We start from the raw sequence: 17,912 nt of genomic DNA, 5'->3' as shown, positions 1-17,912 counted from the left end.
CCTGAAGTGTCAACCAGTCTCTCCTCCTCTCCACTCCGACTTCAACCAACCGGAACTGGACAAATACTCTGATTCATTCTGAACTTCTGACCTGTAATGCTCCTGAATCATAATCATACACTGTTCACTCATTGGCCAGAGGAGAACTGGCCCCCGACTGAGCCTGGGTTCTCCCAAGTTTTTTTTGTCCATTCTGTCACCTGATGGAGTTTTGGTTCCTTGCCGCTGTTGCCTTACCTTCTGGCTTGCTTAGTTGGGGACATTTAATATTCAACAATATTATAGATCTGCCTTAAAGGTGGACGATGATGAAATTGTTTTTTGTATTATTTTCATGTTATCATTGTGAAGCTGCTTTGATACAATCTGTATTGTAAAAAGCGCTATATAAATAAAGGTGACTTGACTTGACTTGACTTAACTTGCACTTGTGATAACGCGTCGTAGATCACATGATAACGTCAACATGGCAGATGTCCGGTTCGCATTCATACTTAACGAGATTTGGCTATAAAGTACCTACTCGTTTAGCGCTCGTTAAGTAAGTACTTATTGAACTTAAGTACCTACCCGTTGAGTATGCGGTTTCGAACGCAGCCTCTTTGTACAAATGAAATGTACGAGAGTCTGGTAGAACCAGCTAAAGCACACATACCTTCCATCACCAAAGATATCTGGAATTGAATATTTAATGTCACTTCCAAAATCACAAAAAATTCCAAAATTGCCTCAATTTATGGCCTGTTACACTCTTCGCAGTTCCCTCTTCTTCAAACTAAAATGAACTCTGTCCGCATCTGTGCTCGTTTATATCATATTCAGTTGAAAGTTGTTCACAGAATTCATTTCACCAAAGCAAAATTGAAGAAACTTTCTTTAACAGAAGATGATATGCGCAAATTATATACTATTAACATCACTATAAAGAAATTCAGTCTTAATTTACCGTTGTTGTTTGTGATGCATGACAAAAACTGTTAATTCTGTTTATTTATTCATTTAACATTTGTAAGAGCCCTTTGTCCATTTTAAATTTCTAAATGTATCTCCTTCTTTCCCTACTGACATGAGAGTGGTAAGGAAAGGGTCAATAGCCTGCCCTATATGATCAAAAATTCCCGTCTGTGTGATGTTAGTTTCCTCTTCAAGCTTCCAGACTTGAGATGCTCCACATGCACAGGCCTCCTGAGATTTTGCTTTTCCAATGTTCTAGAATGGAATAATTTATCACAACACCTCTTCCATATCTTTATATCATCCACATCAACTCTTTTCACACAAAAAAAGTCAGGAATAATCATATCAACACATTTATTTAATTCAATTTAAATGTCTGTTTGTTTCCTTTTGAATAATGTTTAGCCTATTCAGATATCCAGAATTTATCCTTTAGATTGTTTTGATGATTATTAAAATGAGAAACAGATTTAAAATGTCACACAAAACACATTATAATGTTGGATTTGTGATTCAGAATGGTAAAAGTTATCAGAATATTCTTGCAAAGTATTAGTTAATCAGGATTCTAAATTGAACTTGAAATTATTTTAATCACAATTTTATTTTATTTCTTTAAAAAACAAACAAACAAACAAACAAACAAAAAAAACAAGCTCAAACAATATTAGTTAAGATTTATTGAGAGTATGCAAGAGATGAGGTTTCATTTCCTGTAATCAACAAATGTTTATATAGAATTATGAAGCACATCCGTGAGTGAAGAGGCTAAACTGGAGCGCAGAGATGCCGATGTATCGCTCGCTGTATTCTCGAGTTTGGCTTTCCTCTCCTGTGGGCCAGTATTCAACCCAGGTGTGCTCTCCAAAGACGTACTGCAGACTAAACACAGAAAAGTGAAGACAAAATAGACAAAATTACTGACTTAGCTACTACACTGTATACATTTTTGGAAGGGTCAATGTATAATAAGGATGTCCAAGCAGATAAAACTAAATATATAAAATATGTATTTGTATAGGTCAAAATACATGTGTCTAATGGAGTCTTCTCAGTTTTATGGTTTTCTTGTCAAAAGTAATTGCCTCCTGCATAATGCTTACATCATACTGAAGTTTTTCATAAAACAAAGAAGCTTTTTTGTCTTTTAATAAATATCAGTGTTCACTTGTCAATATTTCTCTTTTTTTCTAAGAATTACAGCCTTATAATCAGACATCCCCCCACTCACTTGTGGCGCCCTTCTCCCCCTTTCAACCGATGCGCATGTGGATTTGTAATGATCGGACCAAGCCAACTTTATCGTGTGGAGCTATGTCTACCGAGGTGGATAATACATCATACACATTATCATAGAACATTGACATGTACGTTTTGTGTTCTGTTATCAACCGTAAAGCAGTTTGTGTTTCTCGCTCGTTCTCACTTCTCACGAGACTTCCAATTTCTATCTTGCCGGGACAGTAGTCCCCAAGTTGCAAGGTTGGTTTTCCGCCTGGGAATGCTGGAGGGAACGGGGAAAGTCACCAATATCACCAGAACGGGTTGTTTAACCATCCAAATGATTTCTAGACAGTTATATTAAGTTAAAAAAGTTCTCCTTTAAACCCCACAAAAATAATCAAAATAACTTAAACTCATGCTCATCACAGGAGATTTGAATTCAAGTCATTTTATTTTTAACTCTTTCCCTGCCACTGATGAGATATTTTAAACCATTTCAAATATAATTATTCAACATTTTATGTTTAAACTACCAAAACATTATTTATGTCCGTGTTAAGCATCTAAATGACATTTCAAATGCAGCATCTGTGTTTCTTCTCCATTGCAAATATTTTTCATTGAACCAGAGAGAAACTTTGAGAGGAAGGATATGGCACTGTCTCCTGCTACACTAATAAGGCTTTCCTCTGTGTACACATATCCTTTGGCGCTTTTCCACTGCATGGTATGGTACGGTTCGGCACGGCACGGCACGCTTTGGCGCTTTTCCACTGCATGGTACGGTACGGCTCGGTTCGGTACGGCTCACTTATGGCGCTTTTCCACTGCATGGTACGGTACGGTACGGCTCGCTTCGGCTCGCTTTAAATGGTACCACCTCTGTTGAGGTTCCAAGCGTACCGTACCGACACTATAATGTGACGTGAAAACACTGCAGATCACTGATTGGTCAGACAGAATCGTCAATTCAGCGTCATTGTATTTGCGACACGAGACACTAAACCCGCTTGATTTAAATAGCCAGACAACAGCCAACGCGGTAGCACCTGTTTTTAGAGTATTTACTTGACAAAAAAAGTAAAAAAACAAACAAACAAGAAATGGCTGAATCGTGGTCAGTGGACGAGGTGCAGACGTTCCTCTCGTTGGTTGCCGAGGAGCGGAAGTAGCACAGCTCTTAGCCGCACACGGCTACCACCGGACCTACAACTATTAACGATCAGTCCCACCCACTTTGAAGCGGTACTACTGCAGTGGAAAAGCAACCGAGCTAAAGCGAACCGAACCGTGCCGTACCGAGTCGAGTCGCACCACGCAGTGGAAAAGCGAAGCGAGCCGAACCGTTCCGCGCCGAGTCGAACTGTACCGAGCCGAACCGAGCCGAACCGAGCCGTACCATGCAGTGGAAAAGCGCCACTTGTAACTAAAATGTTGCCTGTATTATTGGTGTCCCCTTCAAAAATTGCTCTTAAGAAATTTTATGTTTATTGTCCCCCACAACATTTAGATGGAATTTACGCCCCTGCCTGAATCGAATCTTACAAAACAACTAAATTTTCTCAGCTATGCTCAAAATTTTTACTTTTTTTAATATGTTGAAGTGTTGATAAAGAATACATATACCAATAATAAAAAGGGCTTTTTGTTTTAAGGCAGAGGGTCTGTTCTTTCTTTTGTTATATTGCATGTTCAGATATTCATACAACAAAATATTCTGGGGGCCATGACATTTTTGTGAAAATTATAAAAAATGCTGGAGGGAACAGCCAACTTGAAAAAAAAACCCCACCTGGCGGCAGAAGAGTTAATTGTATATCTTTATTTATTAAAGTTTATTGAAGTCTTACTTTGTTCAAGTTCAAGCATTTTGACAAAAAACAACTGTCACACCATTGAGCCATGAACAACATTCTGCAGACTTTAAATGCATAAAGCTCAGGCAAATCCTGTAATTTACAGACACAGAGTACACTTACGTTCCTCCGAGCTTTGGCAGGTCTTTGGATTTTCCCATGATGAGATACGACTTGCCTTGTTCCAATCCTAAATGATCTCTGCAACTGGGACGACCCAGAAATGGTCTCACTTTCCCCTCAACATCCTCATCAGTGCCTACAGGACAGAACAGTGTTTAGGACACATATGCTGAACATGTATTTGAGAGGACATACCCCATTTCACTAGACTGGGGTCTAGACTTTAACTACTTGGCGATTTGATTTCACCCTGCAGATCAGGCTGGAAACCTGTAAATTTATTTGTCCTGCTTCCTTTCCAAATTTGCGGGAACCAATCACAAACTGGCTTATCCACCTGGCACGCTATTGGCGGGTTTAACCCAATGAAGATAGAGAAGCGCACACTCTATCTGATTTAAGGGTCTTTCACACAGGACGCAGGCCATGGGCCATTCATTTCAATGGCTTGCAAAGACGCGAAGACGTTTTGTTGCTGCGTCGACCAAAGCGACGATGCTCAATGGGTTCTTTAGTTTAGCAAACAAATTGCTCGAGTGGGTGTAAATACCACTTTCATGATTTTTTTTTTTGTACAACCTGCTAAAATCGCTCGATGCCATTGCTGCTTCTGCAAACCGCTGATCAATGCTACAAACCAACACGTTTGTTGACACGTTTCTGTCTGGAGTTTTCGCGTCGCTGATTGGTTGAAGGACTATCCAAATGCGTACAGAGTAATTTGAACCCTATGCCCCTTCATCACGCCTCTTGTGCAGTAGAAAATACATAGCAGACTCCCCAGACCAATGTTCAATCTTAAAAGATAGTTCACCAGACTACCATTTAACTAGCCTGGAAATTCAGACCTAAATCTGAAAGATTAACGGTCTGGCGTCGCCTAATGAAAATCGGCCAGCTCGAGGGGCGGCACCAAGCGTGCATTTAAAAATCTCACTGCACGCAATTGGCAAACACTACGACCAATCACAACAATACACGGGATACGCTTAGCTACCAGCGGAGCTAACTGGTAGATTATACTTTTGCCGTATCCAGTCGGCAAAACAGCAAAAACGTCCTTCTTGCAAAGGAACGATTTGAGCGCCGTCTTCTGTTCCTCTTTTAGTTAAAAAGCCAACTCTAAATCTTTCATTGTAGCGCCCAAAGCCGTTTCAAACAACTGATGTTCCTCCATAGCCATCTTGCAATGTTTACTAATGACTTCGACGTCACAGCGCTGTCGTCATCTGTTAAGCTCGCCTCTGGCCGTCTATATCAGATAACCCGATGTGATTGGTGCAGCTGAGATAGAGGGGGATATTTAATGAGCATTATTACTCGACACCAGAGTAACTCGCTAAGCAGATTGAACATATGCTCTCGTGAGAACTCTGGATTTCCAGGGTACTATTTAACAGGAATCAGACATATTTCAAATGCATTTCATGATCTGTGCAGAAACGTGGAGGGAATAATGAACCGTACCTTCTTTTAGCACTTTCTCCACCTTCACGTGATAGATGTCAGAGTCCTGTGCCAGATCCATCCCCATCACTGAGACTTTATAAACTGTCAAACATAAGTGTAATATTGTTACATCATAATAACTGATTAGATTGTATTTCAGAGAAGGCACTTTTTGAAATAATTTACACAGGGGTTACATTAATAGTTCACTCAAATAGGGAAATTGTCATAATTTATGCTCTCGTGTTGTGCCAAACCTTTGACTTTTTTTATACAACAAAAACTAAGATACTTCCCATAAAAATAAAATAAACTCAGACCGCTCACTGAAAGATTCAGCTCCAACGCTTCTTGAGTTAACAACTCACTTTAAAGGAATATTTACAGTGATTAAAAGCCAAATGTGGGTCTGTTCATCACACAAAGCTTTCATTTGGCTTCAGGAGATATGGAATGGGTGCACAAGTTTGCCATTTTTGGAGCAACATAAATGATCACTATGAAATGTGAACACATCACGTCTGTTTTGGTGAACTGTTTTGTGAGCAACAGTGTGCCGACTTTCTGTATTTTTTCTGATTCTTGTTAGGTTTTGGGTGAGCAAGCTTAAAGGGTTAGTTCATCCAAAAATGAAAATTCTGTTCGCTTGACGTGCGAGAACCAATGAGGTTCATTCTCACGTGTTACGCAACACATTTCATGTTTACCAAAAGCTCAATTCCTATGGATTAGATTTGCTATCTCTTTAAGAACTTTTTGAAGCGTCAAAGTGGTAGTTGCATATGGAAGTGATCAAAATGCTCATAAAAAAAACCTTCCCCCTTTGTTCTAAATCACTAAAGAGTGGCAAAAAAAAGTTTCCTCAAAGGCCGTTATCACCCTTCCCAGCTAACAGACTTTTGTTATAAGAACGTTCTCCAAATATTCAGTGTTGGTTCTGGGAACGTGAAAAATTTCCAGTTTTCTTGACGTTAGAGGAATGTGTTTTAAAAGGTATAATGAAGTATGCATGAATGAATTAACCTACCATAATCCATGCCAGCTTCACAGGATTCTTTCATACGATCACTTTCCTTGACTTTGTTTTTCTTCTGGAAAGTGCAGTTTTCTGCATCAGAGAAGTTGATGTTACAGTAATACACTTGTAATCAAACACACACAAAAATAGTTTGTTTCCTAAATCACATACAAGTTTTACAAAAAAAAAAAAAAAAACTGAATGTTTAAAATTACAAGTAGACTGAAGGGAACCAAATCAAATACTACAAAAGTTCAGGATATGGTCACTTTATACTATTGTGTGTGTGTGTGTGTGTGTGTGTGTGTGTGTGTGTGCGTGTGTGTGTGTGTGTGTGTGTGTGTGTGTGTGTGTGTGTGTGTGTGTGTGTGCGTGTGTGCGTGTGTGTGTGTGTGTGTGTGTGTGTGTGTGTGTGTGTGTGTGTGTGTGTGTGTGTGTGTGTGTGTGTGTGATAATACCTTCGGCACACGTGCACATGTCTCCCTTACACAGTCTGTAGAGAGCGCCATCTGCCCTTTCAGGGTGGTAGAACTTTGTACAGCGTGCATCTGTCAGAGAGAGAGAGAGAGAGAGAGAGAGAGAGAAAGAGAGAGAGAGAGAGAGAGAGAGAGAGAGAGAGAGAGAGAGAGAGAGAGAGAGAGAGAGAGAGAGAGAGAGAGAGAGAGAGAGAGAGAGAGAGAGAGAGAGAGAGTGAGAGAAATTACATTACACACTTAACAGTAATACAATAATTATATTCACCAAACAAATGATAAACAGTCATCTTCACAAAACACAAACAAAGCACTATTTACACACCATATTTCCTTTAGTTTTGCCTTATTCTTGATTCAAAAAGTGCTGTAAAATTCATCCTTCAAGAGCAAGTGCAAAGCTTCCAAATAGCTTTCGCTTGACCAAGTATAAAATTAGCAACAGTACAGCGATTCTTGTTCCCTTTAAAATACCTACAGCCATAAATGAAAAGTATTTTGTTAAAATCAAAACCCAAACCATCAATAACTGTTTTCATTGTTCCATTGTGGTACAGTGTTGCCATAATTGAAACATTTATATTTTCTCAATTTACAGTAAAACTATGTTAGACAAAGTTGATTTGTGATTAAGAAATATGTAATTTACTTATCAAAGATGAAGCAAAAAAAATCCCCCTTGAGAAGAGATGTTTATAAATAGGTTAACCCCTTTCTCATCACCCCACATTTTGGCATACATGACATACCCAACATAAAAAGGTTGCTGCTCATAAGTCATTCTGAATAGACACGTAACCAACATATATTTAGAAAGCCAACCCTTGAGAGTTTACAGTTCAAGACTCAAAATTAACCAGACTGTTATTAATATTGAGATAAGCTCAAACATAAAAACAAAAACAACAAATATTAAGAATATATTTATTAAATGTATAAAAATATTATGTGACTTTAGGATATAAACTAACCACAACTAAAGTGTAGCCACAATTGTGGTCATGCTTCATTTCAAATCTGAGAATGATATCTCTAAAATTATGCATTTTATGAAGCCTATTGTGAGACCATGTCAGGGGAGAAGGCTAAAAGATTCTCATCAAATATTTTCTCATACTCATCTTTTCAAATAACACCAATTTACAGTCTCTGACTAATGTCTGGCAAGGAGAACTGGCCCCATTCATGTTCTTTTCATTTAAATCGACCAACCTTTCACACCTCTGCCGGTATGAGACTTAATCTTCATTATTCTTTTATCCTGTTTCTTTTGTTTGAATACAATAACATTTTCTGGAGCACTTCAATAGGTGACAGCACATCATAAGCTACCTTAAAGGTCCCATGATATGGGGTTATTTTATTATTTTATAATGTTTCCTGGGTTGTCCTTATAATGTTAGTATGTTTTTTAGATCAAAAATAGTCATAATTTAGAAATAAAAGGCATTTTTCCTAGCCTGATTTTAGCCTCTGATTTGATTGCTCTGTTTGAAGGGGCGTGTCTGCTGTGAGTCCTCAGTGTAAACGCCCACTGCTGTGATTGGCTGATATGCTTGCATATGAAATAGCTACTTATTACATGTGAAACTCTCTCGAAATACTTTTACTACAGCTATTATACGTTTTTACTATTACAGCTATAGAGGTTAACGAATCGTCAGAAGTTTTTAAAGTATTTAGATCTATTCCCATCACATAAAATGTTGCCATGTTGCCGTGGCCTACCTTTTTAATATTTTTTTTTTTTATTTTTTTTTTTTTCTGAACAACAAGGAAATTTGTAGAAATTAATATTTACTAGAAATTAACACTAATTTAACATTTATTAATTTGAGAGCTTCAGTTTAATTGTTTTTATAGATTAAAAAAAAGAGTGTGTGTGTGCAGCAATTGCTCACCTGGTGAGTAATATTCATATATTGTGACGGCGGCAGGTTGAAGCAGACCCACATTAATCTTCTTGTGCATTCTGAAGGCAAGCCTTTCTGTCTCTTCATGAGAAACCTAATGAGACAAAAAAAACTAATCAAAACACATTTAATTTATGTTTGCATATGAATTAAAATTGTATTGCATTCATTTAACAATGTATAGCTGCAATTACACGGCAAAGAAAATATTCTGTTTTGCACTGCTGATATAAAAAAAAATCATGTAAAAATGTTATAGTCATATGGCTAAATCTATATATTCAATTATCACTTTCTCTTCTGCTTACAGTATTATGTAAAAAATTATTCTGATAAGCAGTCGGTAATGTACCCGAAGTTACGTGGAACCACATGGTACAGTTAAGAGCATCTTAGAACATCTGTCAGCCAATCCAAATCAAGAATTCAACAATACTGTGATAATAAATGTAGGTTTCCTGATTTTAAAAAAAAATAAAAAATCTGTTTTTGACATCATTGGGCAACACGGTCTGCTGAAATACCTTATTTAAGTAGATGATGAGGGATCCTCGCTCTGACAGCACTTTATTATTTTCATATTTCTGAATGTATCTCTCCTTTCCCGTGGACAACTGAGGGCAAGAAAATAAGGGGAAAAAAACTCAATGCATGACATGATGACCAACATGTTTTATGGCCTATATCTGCAGATGTGTGTTAGATTCCTCTTCTATATACAAATGTGAGGCATCACTGCATCAGTTGATCATCATGATACCTTTTCAAGATCATTTTCTTCAACATAAAATCCCGTCGGTATTCCAATGTCCAGAATAGTCATAGTGGCATCGGCTTTATTGTTTACGTACCTGTAAAGATGGAGATAAAGAGCAGATTTTATTAACAGCTTCCATAGGTCAGTTTTGCTCCATCTACTCTGTTTGCATTAAGACTGCTTTCACACTAGAGCTTTTGGTGCAAGTCTGTTTGATGTCAGATTTCTTTATTTTAGTATAGCGTAGAGCTGCTTGTCTCTGAATAAACTTTCTTTGAAGAACATATTGCATCCACGTCAGAACGCAGTGAAACTGGAGTCAAAGCTGAAGTCACATTGGTAACCAGCTGTCCCTAGTACTCACGTTCATGAAGCAAACATACAACGAATGTGGGAAAGTGGAGTGGGATCGAACTCAGGCTCCAACCAAGTAAACAAACCAAGTGTGAAAACAGCCTAAATGAGCACATGCTGATTAATTACACATACAAAAAAATGGTTTCTTAACAAAAAATAAAGGTAACACTTTATTTTGATGGTCCCTTTTGAACATTCTGTTGACTATAAGTAACTGTGCAAATACATGTCAACTAACTCTCATTAGAGTATTAGTGGACTGTCTGCTTAATATCTGCAAACTCTTTATTGTGATGCTCTTCAACAGACACTCTACTGACTATAAGTAACTTTGCAACTACATGCCAACTTATTCTAACCCTAACCCTACCAGTCTACTAATGCTCTACTAACCCAGCCAGCAGAGCCATGTGGGGCCCACATGGGTTTGACCTGGTCTATCTAACTGGGACCCATACAGTTTTGCCCCCGGTTTCCATGTAGGCACCACATGGGTTTGCCCAGATGAAATGAACACTGCTCAGTGTGCATACTACAGGCTGTTAAATGTAACACTAATCAGTGTTGGAGTTAATGAGATAATTAAGTGATTGAATAATGATTGAGCATTATTGATGAACACCTGCTGTTAACAAGCAGAATCACTGAAGGAAAGAGAAACACAAGAACTACTTCTAGCCACAGCCTTAGATGAAATCAACTGAAGATAAAATACACTAAATCTCTCAGGATCTGATTAAACAACTCCACAAACAGCATTACCAGCTTCACTTATTACTAACCAGACTGACTTTAGTTCTGTCAGACGTCTACAGAAGTTCTTATTGAGAATTAACAGAGGTTAAGATGTTGATGATTTATTGAAAATAATAGTTTGGTTTGATGCCACCATTATGGTGATCAGCATTTGCTTTAGTTGGGCTCTTGACTTTTTAAAGTTTGTTTTTCTCTGCTCAGTTATATCTGATTGTTATGTTGAGAACAGCAAGAGAAAATGCAATCAGATGCTATAAGCTGATTGATGATAAGAATTTTATTATCTTGTAGTGGATGTGTTATTCATTTTGTTTTCTTGTTGTGATTCTACAGCAAGAGTTCCAGCACATTTTTATCAAATGAGCATCAAATGATTTTTAAATGACCATATTCACATTTTGGACTTCTGTGATTTTCACTCACACACAGACATCAAGAATCAGCATATGAATCTCAACAATGGTGACATGCTTCATGGTGCAATGCATTCTGGGAGCCATGGATATGTATCGTATGATGCACCCAAAATGCATTGCACCATGAAGCATGTCACCATTGTTGAGATTCATATGCTGATTCTTGATTATCTCAAACGCCTTGCTTGAGTATGCAGTCAGATAACGCCTCCCAAAGACAACAGACACAGGAATTGTTTCCAAGGTTTACTGCTGCCCAATTAGAATAACGTAAAACTGTAAAAAATACAAAATACGAAATCCTAAATGTACAGAGTCAATTACACAATTCGCATAAGCACAACAAAGGCTTTTTACATCGCATATAGCAACTATACCAGAACAGATTGTGCAATTTACAAAACAAAGAAACTAAATTTACATCTGGGATATAAGATATAATAACTAAATATGCAAGAATAATAATGCAGCAACATCTACATACCGAAAGTGCCTTCAAACAACTTAAATTAAGGAGCAATATTAGCCATAACCGCATGCTCTTCTTTGCTGCTGGGCTCACATTTGTGATGTCATCATATAAGGACTTTACTGATACTACATGCAATACCCAACTTTGAACAGAGGGGGTCACTATAGTACAACTTTTATATCAAATAAATGCAGAATGTTCATATAGAACAGCACAATCACAGAAGTCCAAAATGTGTAAATGGTGTTTTAAAAATCATTTGATGTTCTTAAAAAAATGTGCTGAGACACTTGCTGTAGAATCACAATAAGAAAACAAAATGAATAGCATATCACCTGAGTAAAGCTCACACACACTATTAGTGAGATAAGTCACCACATGATGATGATATTCTTATCATCAATCAGCTTATAGCATCTGATTGCATTTTCTCTTGCTGTTCTCAATATAACAATCAGATATAATTGAACAGAGTAAAACAAACGTTAAAAAGTCAAGAGCTCAACTAAAGCAAACGCTAATCACCATAATGGTGGCATCAAACCAAACTATTATTTTCAATAAATCATCAACATCTTAACGTCTGTTAATTCTCAATAAGAACTTCTGTAGACGTCTACCAGAAATTAAGTCAACCTGGTTAGTAATAAGTGAAGCTGGTAATGCTGTTTGTGGAGTTGTTTAATCAGATCTTGAGAGATTTAGTGTATTTTATCTTCAGTTGATTTCATCTAAGGCTGTGGCTGGAAGTAGTTCTTGTGTTTCTCTTTCCTTCAGTGATTCTGCTTGTTAACAGCAGGTGTTCATCAATAATGCTCAATCATTATTCAATCACTTAATTATCTCATTAACTCCAACACTGATATGTGTTACATTTAACAGCATGTAGTGTGCACACTGAGCAGTGTTCATTTCATCTGGGCAAACCCATGTGAAACATACATGGAAACCGGGGGCAAAACTGTATGGGTCCCAGTTAGATAGACCAGGTCAAACCCATGTGGGCCCCACATGGCTCTGCAGGCTGGGAACACTCTAATGATAGTTAATAGACATGAAGGGGCAATGTTACTTATAGACAACAGAATGTGTTAAAGGGACCATCCAAATAAAGTGAAACCAAAATAAATGAAGGTTTTGTTTACATACAAGAAATCCATGATGAAGTTGTAACTTTCGATGGCTCCTGGGTTTGCTAAACGGGAAACAAAAGTTTTTGGTGGTTTTAGTTCAGGTCAGGCCTTCCCTTTCTAAAGGAAATATACCAATAAAATGAATTAATACAGATTTAATTAATTAAATTAATTACTTAATAATAAAATTAAGTAATACATAGTGGTACGTGTATTTTTTTTTTATTAGCTCTAATAGTTTTTTTTTTTTTTTACACCAGTTAACCCTGGGTCAGTCTAGCCCCCTGGTAAACAGAATCCTGTGTTATCATGTTTAATGTTTCATGACCCGAGTAGAAAGCAGGGCTAACCCACTTCTAATGTCATTGTTGTAGTGACGATAACCCAGGGTTGAAAACAGTGTGAAAAACCTTAATGTATAGAAAGTAGGGGTGTAACGGTTAACAAAATTTACGGTTCGGTGCGGTTTCGATACAGCAAAAATAAAGAAATGCCAGAGAAATTGCCTTGATTTATTTTTTTATTTTTTTTACACTCCTTCATTGAGTTTTTTATTTTTTAATTTTTTTAGAAAGACTCTTTTTAAAAGATTTTCGTTTTGTATAAATTGTATCTTAATTTTGATCAATGTTTTTATCAACCAATTACCTGTATTTAATGAATAAGAAGCAAATATAGGCCTATAGCAGACAATGTAAGGCGGCATTGCAGTGAACTGAAGGGCGCCGAAACTCAGCTTGTGCCTCACAGATTTGAGAAATATAACTATATCTATTATAGAAAGCTTGAAATGTCTACTTTTAAATGAAAATATTCAAAACCAAAAGAAATAGGCTAGGCTGAAATCTATATGAAATGTGCATTTATCTCTGGCGTTCATGGCGAGTCCGCATCGTCAACTTCATCTTTGCAGCAACACAGAAAACACCAGTTTATTAATAAACAATTAAATGTCTGCTTGCGATTTTAGACACATTCATAATCATTACTTTTACCGATTCTTTGTGGCAAGCTTTAGGCTATGCGTGCGGTCGTGCGCTTCAGTGAGTACGGCTATATTACGTAAACGCTCATTATCCTGAGTAGGCTATAAAGACTATTTAAGTAATTAAAATAATATACTATTTGTCCACGAATGGCTTTATATGAAAAACTACTAGTCGACTAGGAAAAAAATGCCCTTATTCCACATATTTTTGAACCAGCAGACCATTCTGTGTTGAGCGAGCGACCCTGCGAAATGAACGAGCGGAGCGGAATATTCAGAAATGGGCTCTCCGCTCACGAGCTCTGATCGGAACAAACCCGAATTCACTGTCTGCTGAACTTGTGAAGAAACATCAAAATAGACATAACCAGCATTTTAAAATTGTTTTTAAAATAAACATTTAGACTATTTTAGCACAAATGATGAGCTTATTGCCGATTTTTTACACAGCAAAATCCCCAGTGTTAAATTAACACTGCTCAGTGTTTATATGAGTCCACACTCAGAGAGTGTTAAATGAACACTGAAGCAGTGTTAAAGTTAATGAGATAATTAAGTTATTCATTGAGTTATGATTGGGCATTATTGAAGACACCTGATGTTAACAAGCAGAATCACTGAAGGAGAAAATTAATGTAAAATGGTCACCATTATGGAGATCATTGTTTTGTTTAGTTGGGCTCTTGACCCTTACTTTCTTAACTTTAGAGTTTGTTTGGCTGCTGTAATTCAGTTATAACAGCCAGATGAACAAAGAAAAAAGGTGATCTGATGGTGTTGGTTGTGTTTTAACATAATCAACAACTGGCCTGAAGCACTGAACTCATTGAGAGCATAATTTCTGAGTTAAGTTTATCTTATAGATTGTAGCAGCACTGGCCTTGTAGAGTATGCCTTTTTTAGCCTTTTCAATTAAATACAAATGAAAAAATCAATTACAAAAAAAAAACATCCCTAAAAGTATTTCAAGGTAGGCACACACAGAGATCAAGAGTTAGCGTATGAATCTCAACAATGGTGACAAACAGAGCACCTCTGAACATAAGCTCATTATTAATTCATGCAGCAATGCATTATGGGAGCCATGAATGAGATTTGATTGGTGGCATCCAGAATGCACTGCAAAATGCTTGTATTTGTCACCATTGTTGAGATTCATAGGATGATTATTGATGTCTGTTTTAAAAAAAAAAATGGTTTGTGATAAAATTATTATTTGGATTACATTGTAAAAGTTGAATTTATTATGTTTTACAAGGACAGTTCTTCTATAATTAATGAAGTGGAAGTAACTCAGTAATTGGGCTCTATATAAGATCAGTGACTCAGGTCAAATGACATTGAAATAATGATAATGTTAAAACATTATCAATACCATCGTATCACCTTTTCTCTTTGTTCATCTGGCTGTTGCAATCCACGTATAACAGTCGATCATAATCTAAAGTTAATGGTTGAAGGGTCAAGAGCCCAACTAAAACACACACTGATCTCTATAATGGTAACATATCAATTATGATTTTCTCCTTCAGTGATTCTGCTTGTTAACATCAGGTGTCTTCAATAATGCTCAATCATAACTTAATTAATCACTTAATTATCTCATTAACTTTAACACTGCTCCAGTGTTCATTTAACACTCTCTGAGTGTGGACTCATATAAACACTGAGCAGTGTTAATTTAACACTGGGTTTTTTGCTGTGTATAAATCTTGACAAAATAAGAATAGGCTATTAAAAGTTTTTTTCTTTTTGAAGAAAAGTTTTGGGTGGGCCTAGGCCCGCCATAATGCCGTGCCTGGGATATCTAAAGGTTAACATTTTTACCCTATTCACGTGAGAAAAATAATGTTTGGCTATAGCCTATTTGGGTCTTTTTCGGAACTTTCCCCAAATGGGATTCTTTGGGGCTTTTTTTTCCTTACTCGGGACAAATTGAGGATACAAAATCAGTTGAGTTTAATTCTGTTGCAATTTGTTCACGATTGACCCCTATTTTGGCTTAAAACGCCTGGACTATATGTTATTAAAGCTAGTTGACAAAAAAACAAAAAAAAAAAACCAGGCGAAACATTGTTCCATTTAAGAACAAACCAGTTAGAAGACATTTCACTCCACAACTTATGAATTAACTGTAGTAAAGCAAACTTTTTTTGCCTGTATGTTCATATTAAAAATGCTGTTATTAATAGCTAGTCATGTATAAATGTAATGCAGTAATGTTTTTTATTAGAAGTTATTTCAGTTTATTTATTTAGCATTTATATTTAGCCATACTATATTTTTGGGCTACTGTTTTTGATAACACATAGGCCTACAATAGGTTTAGAGAATACAAACATAAGTCAATAGCCTATATTTTCATATTTTTTTCAGGAGTTTTCGCATATGATGATGAAAAAAAAGTTAAAAGTAAAAAATCACCACCATGTTATAGCCTATGTATAATAAATATTTTTGAGTATTAAAAAAGTGGCCCTTAGATTATTTTATCCCTTGAGTCCCTCGCACACAATACACTTGGTGACCCCTGCTCTGGACATATTGAGGATACAAAATCAGTTGAGTTTGCTTCTGTTAATTGCAATCTGTTAAAAAACTTTTTTTTTTCATAAAATGACTGGACTAGAATTATTTAGTGTTCCGATTTTTTTTGTTAAATCTATGTTTTATTATTTGGCTTCGTTATTTCCAATATTTTGTAATATGAAGATTAAAATATATTTTGCCCTTTTCGATCGTCAGTTCATAGCCTATAAATAAACTTGTGGGAAAAAATCTCACCGAGGTTAGAGAGGTTTGGTTCAGTAGCCATTTGTCTTTTTATTCGAATTTTGAAAGAATTACCGTCATTTTAGAAGGATAAAACATAAGGGAGCAAATACATAAATAAAAATAACATTGTTATTTGCCTACTTTCCCAACATTTGAGTCATTATTCTTAAAATGTAAATTTTGTTTGCAACAAAAGCTGTAAGTTTATTGGGCTGGATGAGACTCCCAGCCTGAGATTGTTTCCTAGACCGGCATTAAGAAGGCTAATTTGTGTATATTTCTAAATATTAACATGTAGGCTACAGTTCTGTGGATGTTTTGGCCAGCAGGGTTAACTAAAACTATTAAAAACTTCTATGCCTATTGACGTAAACCTGAAATAAAGGTTGTTGTTTACTTTTATTTTAAAAATCGTTTTTTTTCAACCGACAAGATTAGGCTGGGCTGTGTTAAATTAAAATTGTCTGTGACCCATTAAAAACACAACATTTTTCCCCCTGGGGTTTAGTTTAAACCTGCATGCACAAATAGCTGCATAAAGAACAGAATCATCATCGTATAGGCTATGCATCTGTAGTACTTCTGTGGAAAAAAAGGCTACACAAAATTTATTTCGGTTCATGGTCAAAATGATCGCTTTTGAGAAGCAAGTTCACGGACAGGAAAGCTGTTTGTTTTCTTCATTATACCATGTTTTGTTTTTATTGTGAGTGTAGGTATAGGCTATAGGCCACACACACACACACACAAAAAAAAACATTCACAGATTTGAATGATCCTTTGCTATAATGATGATCCATGCTGAATTGGTCTGGTCTGACTCAGATCATCATTGATTGGGAGAGACCAGTTCAAACTTAGTGGCTGTGGAAATCAGTGGGCGTGGCTCATTATAATTCAAGCAAAACGCCGTAAAACGCGCTCTGTGCAACCAAAACGGCGTTTTTTACGGCGTCATATGGCGAGATGAGCGGCGTAAAAAGCTGCGCTTTCCAGCTTTTATTAGAAAATTATTAGCAAAGATGATGGTAAAAATTTATAAAATAAATGAACCACTCAGACTACTGGAATACAGCTAATTAAAAGGTAAGTGTATTTACTTTATCTTTGTTTGTTGTCTTGTAGTATTTTTCGAAATTGGCAAATGGATAACAGTAGCACACAATATTTGAAATAAATGATAAACACAGAAACAGCCAACAATTCCAAATGTCAGTTTCTGAAATTTGACCTCAGTTTCTCAAT

At 36.5% G+C, this 17,912-nt stretch overlaps 1 protein-coding gene across 2 annotated transcripts in view; it reads right to left on the bottom strand.

Annotated features, from left to right (window-relative positions):
* Positions 1–1,287: 1,287 nt before the first annotated feature.
* The window catches only part of LOC306999661 (complement C3-like), a 223,736-nt gene continuing 207,111 nt past the window's right edge, over positions 1,288–17,912 (bottom strand). For both annotated transcript variants that reach the window (XM_079614534.1, XM_079614535.1), the window contains 9 exons: positions 12,921–12,966; positions 9,774–9,864; positions 9,538–9,627; positions 9,002–9,107; positions 7,086–7,175; positions 6,637–6,717; positions 5,628–5,711; positions 4,161–4,296; positions 1,288–1,839 (listed from right to left, as the gene is read on the bottom strand). In XM_079614534.1, coding sequence (XP_079470660.1) covers positions 1,698–1,839; positions 4,161–4,296; positions 5,628–5,711; positions 6,637–6,717; positions 7,086–7,175; positions 9,002–9,107; positions 9,538–9,627; positions 9,774–9,864; positions 12,921–12,966 — 866 coding nt within the window. In that variant the 3' untranslated portion in view covers positions 1,288–1,697. The remainder of the gene's footprint in view (positions 1,840–4,160; positions 4,297–5,627; positions 5,712–6,636; positions 6,718–7,085; positions 7,176–9,001; positions 9,108–9,537; positions 9,628–9,773; positions 9,865–12,920; positions 12,967–17,912) is intronic.

Source organism: Phoxinus phoxinus (assembly GCF_949152265.1).
Source record: "Phoxinus phoxinus genome assembly, chromosome: 6".
NCBI classification, from domain to species: domain Eukaryota; kingdom Metazoa; phylum Chordata; class Actinopteri; order Cypriniformes; family Leuciscidae; genus Phoxinus; species Phoxinus phoxinus.
This window is presented reverse-complemented; position numbering and strand designations above follow the sequence as displayed.